Source organism: Marmota marmota, unplaced genomic scaffold (assembly GCF_001458135.2).
Source record: "Marmota marmota marmota unplaced genomic scaffold, marMar, whole genome shotgun sequence".
NCBI classification, from domain to species: domain Eukaryota; kingdom Metazoa; phylum Chordata; class Mammalia; order Rodentia; family Sciuridae; genus Marmota; species Marmota marmota.
The window spans coordinates 9,570,120-9,580,064 of record NW_026000164.1 but is presented as its reverse complement, the minus strand read 5'-3'; the positions used below and the strand labels follow the sequence as shown (position 1 = coordinate 9,580,064).

Here is a 9,945-nt window from a genome sequence, read left to right as displayed (position 1 = left end):
TCAATAGGATTCCATGATTTTCATGATCCATCTTGAATAGGCATAAATTTCTGTAAAGAATCCCTCATTTCCCAGGGTATAACCTGCTTTTGCCCAGGTCAAGATTCCATGCAGCCTCCCACTGCAGATGGCTGGAGCAGCTGAAACTTCCTGCCAGGGAGAAGGAACACGTTGATGTAACTTTGTTGTCACACAAGAGTAAACACTATGAAGTGATGCACTGTGGTAGCAAAATCGTCTAACGAATGGATTTCTACTGCTTGAGAAGTGACAAGCCTCTCTTCACATGCAGAGAAGTCTCACCCTTCTCAGTTTAAGCTTGATCCATCCTGAGTGTAAGAAGGGGAAAGGACAGATGTTGACCCCAGATCTCTGCCCTTTACTCTGTGGAGGGCTTTAGGAATTAGACCCTATTGTCATCTCTCTGCCCCAAGGAGCCCACACTGTCTTACCATATGGAACATACCTTTACTTTCGTTATGAGGCTTAGAGGTTGTCCCACACACATGATGTTTAATTTTGGTTTTGTTTCTTCTTGTTGTTGGAGTACATTCTGGCAGTCACGGGCAGAAAGAGGATGTTGGCTTATCCATGTCATGATGTCTGGGTCACTGACTGTGGGAACGAGAAGACAAATGGACTCCAGAGTTTAGCTCCTTATCCCAAGTGCCCTTATGATCAACCCCTATGTTGGAGACAAATTCATCCCTGAGAATATTTCAACCCACATTCCACCCTTCTTGAGGTTCTTGGTTCAGAATCTGTGTGGGAGAAGCAGATTCATAAGTCCCCTTCCATCAGTCACCAAATCTTTAATTTTCTCTCTACTGTGAATAACGTATATACCTTTGAAACAACTGTGTAAAGATGATGAGTGGCCACTCGAAGAAAGATAGTAAAAAGGCCATGTCTCCGTGGTCTACACACCATCTTTTCCTTTTAGCATCTACTTCATTTTCTTTACATTGGTAACTATGTTTATGGTGTAGAACTGCTTTTCAAATTGAAGTCATGGGTTACCAATGATTGAGAAATGCCACATCAGGTTATTTTGCTGTAAGAACGTCATAGAATATATTTCACAGACCTAGATGGGACAGTCCACTGCACACCTGGGCTATGAGGGATATCCACTGCTCCTAGGCTACAAACACATATGGCAAGTCACTGTACTGGACAGTGCAGGTAATTGTACCACAATAGTAAGGATTAAAGTATGTAAATATATCTGAAAAGATAAAGTGAAAAACACTAGGCAATAGGAATTTTTCAGCTTCATTATAATTTTAAGGGACCAGTGTTGTATGCCTTCCATCACTGAAGCATGTGGTACATGGTTTCAAATAGATTATTTATAAACTGATTACTTAGAAGTGCGTTATCTGTATGTAAAGACATATTTCTCCCTCAGAAGTCATTCTGTTCATCTCTTTCATAGCAATTGTTTTTTACACTGTCAATTTCAAGATGCAGGGACTCTAGCTCTACAGGGTTGTGTAATTTTAATCTCTGGTAGAGAGTATGAAGGAAGAAGAAAAGAAACAAAAAGTGATCAGAGACTGATCGTACTAAGCCTGGTGGCTCTTAAGGAGCAGGATTTTTCTGATAGAGTATATCCAAAAAATGCCCCAAAGCAGATTAAGCCAAAAAGTCTCAGAACAGAAAAAATAAAACAAAACAGAGAGAAGTCATGTTTAGTTTTACGGTTTTATATGTCCTAATTAAAATATGTTTAACAAGCTAGATGAAATAAATTACTTGAAATAAAAAAATTCTTAATAAATATCAGAAGCCCTGATATTTATTATATCAGGAGAGGAGTGGTCCCTCACTATAATTGACATGTAGAGCCCACACCATAAAAACCTTTGCATGGTTTTATTTTATTTACAAATGGAATACTTTTGTAAGGTGTGATCCAAATTGCTTTGAATAAGACTTAAGTTAAGGACAAAAATCACATGTTGTAATTTTTTGTTCAGAAAATATATTCACTTAAGATTCCCAGGTACTTTGCTTCTAAATTGAAATGTGAAATTGCAACACACTGAAAATATAAAAGTTCTCATTTCTTATTTTTTTTTGCTTTTAAATAACAATGATTTTAAAAGTCCCATGTTATTTGTCTTCGCAGAACAAACAGACCATCTGTGGGTGCCAGATGCAGGGTTTAAACCTGATTCAACAGGTTTTGACAATACTTAAAGAGAGCATAAGTGGTCATTAGCAGCCACATAAAGTTATCTGCCAACAGGGACCAACAGATTCACTAACTTTCTTTACAAAGTGCCCATGAGAAGACAGACATCTCCTACAGACATCAAATCTCTCTGCTCATCCAAATTTGGGTTCACAGAGGAGGGTGTGTGCCTACAACATGGGTGGTGACCATAAGGTATGTGTGGCCAGAAAGACACCTTCAGGAAGTCATAATGATCAACTCTCTATGAACCACCCAAGTCTTCTGCCTCTACAGGGAGATCTCAGATGTATCAGGAGGGATGAGATTAGTAATCTCAGCAGGGAGCCATCTCTGGTGATAGGACAGGTGGTTCTGCAACCACCCTCCTCTCCTCTCTCTCAGGGTCACCTGGAATGAATGGATTATCATGGCTCTGCACAGGCTGGGTTCTCTGTGGTGGGGAGTGAGATATAAACTCTCTGGCTTCATCTTGTCCTGTAAGCTTTGTTTTTCTTTTCCCCCTGCTTTTGGGTGGGGTTCTTTGGAAGTCTCAATGAGCAACCACCCTCTTGGCCTACTGTCTGTGCATGAGGACACTCCATCTGTATGTGCCATTTGTAATGGTCTAGAATACCCTGGGTCTGGAATACCCTCCAATGTGAAATTGCAACACACTGAAAATATAAAAGTTCTCACACTGTATTTTTCTGACCTCTTCCTATTCCCGTTGCTCCCATGTCTTCAGAGAGGCCTGACAGGTCACCCTATATACTTGATATTCAGTTGATATTCGGTTTTGTGCTTTATTTTTGGCCATTTACTTATTTTTGCTTGCTTCCTCTACTAGAATGTAAGCTCCAAGTGGGAAAACTGATTCCCCATCTTTATTTTAAAGTCCAGAGTTCCCTGGACTCTGGCCTTAAATGTTCTACATATACAACAATTACTGCCTACTCCATTTTTTTTTTTTTTGGTGTCTTATTAGCTGCCCCATAGCCAGTCTCCAAATTTTATCTTTGACTTCCAATTCTGGCCACATAAAGCTTGGCAGAAATCCCTCCAGGAGCAAGATCATTGCCCATACCAGCTCTTTCCATCAAGTGTATCTGACCACGTTTTCCCAGGTCCAACCTCCTTAGGATGAAGAGCACTCACGGTTTTTGTAGTCATTCCAAGTCCAGGTGGGGATGAAGCAGGACTCGTTAGATGAGATGTGCTCCAAGGATATGGCAATGGTCCCCACATAGTTGTTGAGTGCCACAGGTTTGGAGAGTTTTATCATCATCAGGTCATTTTCCAGAGAATTTGCATCAAAGTCAGGGTGAGTCATAGTCAATGAATAATTTTGTACCTGCTCTTTTTTATTGTTGATGCTGGGTTGATAAACTCCAAGTCGAATTTTGATGCTTTGGAAGGGAAAAAAAAAGGCAAGGAAATGAGAAAGAGGAGAGTCAAGAATGTCATCCTACAAAAAAGATCAGAAGTCACCTTCTCCTATCATCTTAATTTCATTTATTAACCTGAAAGCTGCAGTGATGTATCTTTGTCTGTAGAATAATAATTCTTGACAGGACCATTGTATTACAGACATGCTTTTATGAAGCCTAACCTGTAATGCACTCAAGAGTCAGTTGTTAAGATTTGGATAATCTGAATTAGTAGGTGGTGGGATGGTACCGCAGTCAGTGATTCCACAGTGCTTCATCTACCCTACACTGTCTAGACCAAGTACATGGGACATGGGGCACGCTGTTTCTGGATATTCTTAGGTGTTTTGATGATTTTCTCAGGCCCATATCACTATACTTACCATGTCTTGTCTAGATTGATCAAAGACTCACGAGATTCTCCTAGTAGTTTGTTGAGACTGCCAGAAGCCTTTTTGCTTATAATCCCTCATAATCCCCATTTAGACTCACCTACTTCCATTTTCAGCAGTCTAATCATGCAACATATCTAATAATTCCTGGGCTCCTAATAACCTGCCCAAAGCAGTTCACGTGTTAAATATGAGTGATAGAAAGAACGTCTGATTTTCTAACTCTAAGTCCAGGAGGATGAGAGCTGACTTATTTCCTTTCTGTTTCTCCTGATACAGAGGCCAGGCATTCAATATGTGTTGGAGTAAACCGTCTTGACAACCAGGTGGCTGAGAGTTGTAAGTTTGAAATGGCCCTTTAAACTCCTGCAACTGAGTAGGACTCCCTTCACATGACCCATTTGCATGCCCAAGAAAAGTGCAGATGTGACATTATTGTGCATCATTATTGTGCACGACGCCCTCCTGCCCTTCTGTTACCTGCATGGTGAGACTCTGCTTAAGAGGCAGGGGCAATTCTTATCCTATGAACATCCCCTGACCCAGTATACTCAGTCAATACCAATTCCTCAGTTGGCCAAATACCCTTCTATCTTTTCTACCTCAGAGACTATAAAAATAGTGATCCCTGGGTCTGGAATACCCTCTACACTATATTTGTCTGACTGCTTCCTCTTCCTGTTGCTCCTCATGTCTTCAGAGAGGCCTGACAGGTTACCCTATACATTGCTCCTTTACATTGCAACTTGATGTTCTGTTTCATGCTTTATTTTCAGCTATTTGCTTATTTTGGCTTGCTTCCTCTACCAGATGTAAGCTCCAAGTAGGAAAACTGATTTCCATCCTGTTTCCTCACTGTCTTCTCAGTGCATGAAACAGCTGTTGCTATAGACTAACAATGAGAGAATATTATTTACTTCCCATGAAAATCTTATGACCTCCTCCTCTGGATCTCTACTTCAAACACCCGACTGTGTATTCTATTGAAAACAAGCCTCTCTATCTTCATGGATCTTCCAAATCCATCAAAAACTTGCTGGGCTATTTTACCAGACTTACATCTATTTGAATAATCTCCCCCTGATTCCATAAGCAAAGGGCTACTTACGGTAAGGGGCAGTGGGCAGCTGTCAATACCCACTGGGGGTGGATGAGACACCCAACACAGGGCTCTGTGGTGGATTTCAGATAGACCATGTAAGGAATAGTAAAATCATCTTGTGCTTTTTTCTTTTCATTAGAAACATTTTCCACAATAAGTCCTGGAGAATCAAGGAGTCATAGGTGGGTGGAGAGACAAAGAAGAAAAGAGATCATGACTGGCTATGCTGGTGTTCTCTAACAGAAAGTTTTCAAGGATAGTATAGAGTTCTTTAATTTATTCTTGACATTTTAAAAAATAGGAGAAAACCATCCACGCCACCTGAGCTCTACACATTAAGGAATTTGACATGTGTTTTTGCTTGAGATGAAATTATATTAAAGTTTGGTGACACTAACTTATGTGCTCATCTCGTGTTGATGAGAAATGCCCATTGACTGTACTGTGTGTTATAAAACTGAAAAAACTAAATGAACACCCTAAAAACATTATTTTAAAAATTAACTTTTGGACTGGGATTGTAGCTCAGTGGTAGAGTGCTTGCCTCACGTGCATGAGGCCCCGGGTTCGACCTTCAGCACCACATAAAAATAAACAAATAAAAATAAAGATATTGTGTCCATCTACAACTAAAAAAAATATGTAAAAAAATTAACTTTTGACAAGAATGGGGCTAACAAAACAAAAGATTGCCTGACTTGGAAAGAAGTGAGATAACGGGGGGGGGGGGGCTTCCTGAACCCCTGACCTGCCTGCCCTCCCTTTTCTAGGCCCACATCCTCGAATAACCATCTGCTCTGGGAAAGGAAACCACCTGGCTGTGCAGGAGAAAATCACATGCCCACGAGCTCAAAGAGCAGGTCCCAGGACTGAACAGGGCAGGGCAGTGGGTATGTCCTGAGTTGCTCACAGGCATCGGGCATCAGAGGGACTCAGAGAGCAGGTCCAGAGGACCAGCTGTGCATCCAGGTGCTTTAGTTCATCTCCTGCAGCAGCTGCTGCTCTCTTCAGTTGCCCTTCCAACCCCTGCATATTGCCCGAGGCAGGAACCAGGCCCAGACTCTCACCAGTTGCACTCAAGAGCAGGAGAATGAGAAAATCCTTCATGGCAGACTGCAATCCTTCTAGAGCAGAAAGTTGATCCGAAATGAGTCCCAAATCCTTGACAAGAACAGCTGGGGAATTGAGGGGTATGGAGAGAAATGAAGGTCTTAGGGAAGTCTTCAAACTAGTTCCTATCAAGACCCGTTGTCTAAGGAGCCAACTTAGATGTGGGTGAAGGAGAGGAAGGGACAGACCCAAGCAAGCTCTGGTGCCTCCTCTCTGATCCCTGAAGTCTCCCAAGGCGTCATTATATAACCTGATCACCTCTTCCCTCCCTCTCTGTGACATAGCCTTTCTTTGTGGTCCCCTCCTTCCTTTGTGACTTTAAACCTCTCTCCCTGCCTTCCCCTGTCATTTCCTTTTTTTCCAAAATCCCTCTGCTGTCTCCACTGACTCACAAAACACTGGGGTCTAAAATGCATTGGATAAACCTTTTCTCCTCAGTTTGGTGATGAGGAAGTTGCGATTCTCACAGAAGTTAGTGGCAAAGTCCAAACTCGGAACAAGGTCTCAAGATGCCCTGTGGCAAAGTTGAGCTCTACTTGGACCCTGTGTGCTTCCAGAAATCAGGGAAAGGTAAGAAATTCCCTCACCCTTCTGTGTTCTAGAAGATGAATTACCACCAAGAACCTTCTTCCCACCAGACTTGGATCAGACTTTCCATGTACTTGTCCTTTCCTCATGGCTCCATGAAGACATTGAGTCACCCCCTGTTGACCTGTTGCAGGTCAATCAGATCTTTCCCCCTTTTCTTGTACCTGCTGACAAAGGCAGACAACGATCCTCCAGGTCCTCCTCTTTCATTTCATGAATGATGAGCTAATATCAAACAGTATATTTCCTTGAAACTAGCTACACTCAAATGAACATTTTCTATTAATCCAATGGACAGAGCTTCCCTACTGTTTGCAAAATAACCCAGAATCTAAATCCTGCTACTTAAATTTATTTATCCCTCCCTCTGAAGGTGTAGGACAAAATTACCCTGCCAACATGCTCTAGATCTTCAGAAATGGGATGCTTTCCTATGGAATAGTGAATAAAACCAAACTTTATACCTATTGCTTTTTCTAAATGTACCACACTCCATTTTGTAAGATAATCTTATCATAATACTTTCCTGTCTCCTAGAGATAAGTAATAAATCATGGGTTTAACCCCATATTTTATAGAGATTGAACAAATGCAAAACAGGCAGCCCCGGACTGACCTTTGCCATAGTAAATGAAGTACTGATGAGTTATGAGAGACTATAAAAATAGCATTCCTCTATCTGTAAAAAATATATACAAACTTAGTTCTTGTGAAATTTAATTTTTAACTTAAAATATGTCATCTGGATATTCCTAAGTGTTCTACTTTGGGGATTCCATTTCTTTAGTATCCAAATCTTTAAAACATGATTTATAATATTAAGGTCCCCATTTATTGAGTTTTTACCATGTGTCACATGTCCTATATGTGTGAACTCACTTATCCTTTATAATGGCCTATAAGTTAAGTGTCATTGATACTCATTTTCTGAAATATGCTGAAGCTCTAAGTTTAAAAATCTTGTTCATAATCACGCAGCTTAAGCCCTCCACTCATGACATTTTAGGAAACCCAGTACCTCTCCGCCCTTTCCAAAGATTTGTCTGATAGGACTGAACTTATTGCTATCAATTTATTTAGTTATCTTCATTCTGGTTTTTCCCATCACATGAAAACATCTATCTCAACTTCATTTATCAATTTACCACTAACCTCATGCTGTAGTGGGTTTCAGACTCGCTGAGGATTTGGATATATTAAGGAAACTCTGACTCAGACTTCAGAACATACTTTCATAAAACATCAGAAATCACTCTGTGAGTGTTTTTAATTACCTATAGCACATGGACTCTCCTACCAGAGCTTCATTCCTGCTACATTGTTGGGGCCTACCTTGGGTCCTTATTTTTTTGTTTTCCTCCTGTCTTGGCCAGCTACCATTCCTGTTCCCAATAAGCCCCAATATTAAGACAGATACCTTTGTCTGTTTTTAAGCCACCAGAGGAGAACTGAGCATTTTTGTTAATATCTTACACTGTGAAACCCATCTCTCTACCTGTTCTCAATCTGGTCCTCTCTCTCAAGTCCTCATCGATGAAAATATGAGGGCAACTTCAGTCAATTTTCTCACTTTTAAAATATGTTTTCTTACTTTTCTAAGAGAAAAAAACAGGCTAGAGAACAACAATTCACTGTGTGGAGAAGTAAGAGGGCACATACACTTAAGGGACATGAGGTCCTGTAATTACCATCCTATTCATGAGTCCCCATATAACATTTCATTCAGAGTCACTCAATTGTGACCTCAACTAGCACAACTAAATCTCCAAGATATTTCTTTTTGGGTATCAGATGATGTGGTGTACCTTTTCCCTACAAAAGGTAAAGTCTAATTCGTTCCCCCTGGAATGTAGACTGGCATCATTTTTTTTACACTATTTCGTGTCTATCTGACCATCTTATTTTGAGGAACATATTCTTGGACTCCAGACACTACACTATAAGGAAGCCTAGAATGTCCCATATGGAAGCCTCATGGAGAGGCAGGCATAAGTGCTCTGGCCAACTGACAGGCAGCATCAACTACCAGATGTGAGTGAGGAAGCCTTTGAGGTGGCTCCATGCCTAGCCACCAACTGACTATAAATGAGTGACCCCAAGCAAGAACTGCGGAGTTAAGCCCAGTCAGACCCTCGAGTCAGAAACTACAATAATAATCAATGATGGCTGTTACTTTACTCGTAAATCTGAGGTCCTTTATAAAGCAGACATCAATAATCAGAACATGTGGCAAATCACTTCCAACTCTACTCCATTTTTAATGGTGGGGACCAAAGTGGGTTTTCTTAAGGGTGGTGATTCTACTTGAGTGAGGAGGTTTCCTATAAAAAGTCCCCCTCGATCTAGAGGGTCTCAAAAGAAATTTCACTGCCTAAGATATTATGGTATTTAGTCCTAATATCCATTTTTCATCATCTTTGTGTTTTCTCCATTCCACATTGGAGGGGCAATTCTGGGAAGTGGTGATATGATGGCGAGTGGCGGGGGTGGGGGAAATCTCAAGGTCATCTGGAGAAGGGTTGCCAGGGTGCCTGGTATTAAGTAGTAAATGTCCTATAAACAAATGTTGATTAAATGGAATAAGTGTGACTTTAGGATCTCCATATTTTCAAGATCTTCTGGATGCCATTTTATCTTAATACTTAAAATAGTCTTAGGCTATCCCTAAATATTTCTCGGAGTTCAATGTGTCTTTACATAACAATGAGGAAATGGGCTCTGGAGTCCAACTGGGGTTCAGTTCCTATGGACTTACTAGCTGTCTTATCCTGAGAAAAACATTTAATCCTGTTAAGCTTCGATATTCTAATGGGAAGAATATTAGTGTATATTTTTACACAATCACTGTGAGGATAAATATTATTTTAATTTCTTAAGCATAATGTGTAGTACCTAGAACATACTTACTGTTTGTTACCAGTTGTTACTATTCCATTTTTCACCTCTGCAAAAGTGAGAAATTATTCTTGAGTACTGTAACAAGAAGGCAAACAAACAAACAAAAACCTTCAATATGTTTCCAGTTCTTAGAGTTGTTTGCTTTGGTTTCAGCACCACCCTAAAACTTGGTTCCTCCTGTGAGGATAAATATTAAAATAATATTTATCCTGAGGTCAGGAATTGAGAATCCTTGAGCCTTTGTGG

General features: G+C 40.5%; 1 protein-coding gene across 1 annotated transcript; it reads right to left on the bottom strand.

Annotated features, from left to right (window-relative positions):
- On the bottom strand, nt 1-6,210 carry LOC107149109 (serine protease 58-like). Its single transcript, XM_015493876.1, has 5 exons — nt 6,014-6,210; nt 5,110-5,271; nt 3,338-3,588; nt 467-615; nt 1-150 (listed from the first exon to the last, which is right to left on the bottom strand). The coding sequence occupies exons 1-5, from the start codon at nt 6,208-6,210 to the stop codon at nt 1-3; spliced, it is 909 nt and encodes a 302-aa protein (XP_015349362.1).
- Nucleotides 6,211-9,945: the final 3,735 nt, after the last annotated feature.

Excerpts from the sequence above, each read along its gene's own strand:
- LOC107149109 (XM_015493876.1), bottom strand. The coding sequence starts at position 6,210 with ATGAAGGATTTTCTCATTCTCCTGCTCTTGAGTGCAACTGGTGAGAGT. Across the intron at positions 5,272-6,013 it reads CCCTCTGATGCCCGATGCCT|TTCTCCAGGACTTATTGTGG; the intron begins GTGAGCAACTCA and ends ATGACTCCTTGA. Across the intron at positions 3,589-5,109 it reads GCTGCCCACTGCCCCTTACC|CATCAAAATTCGACTTGGAG; the intron begins GTAAGTAGCCCT and ends TCCCTTCCAAAG.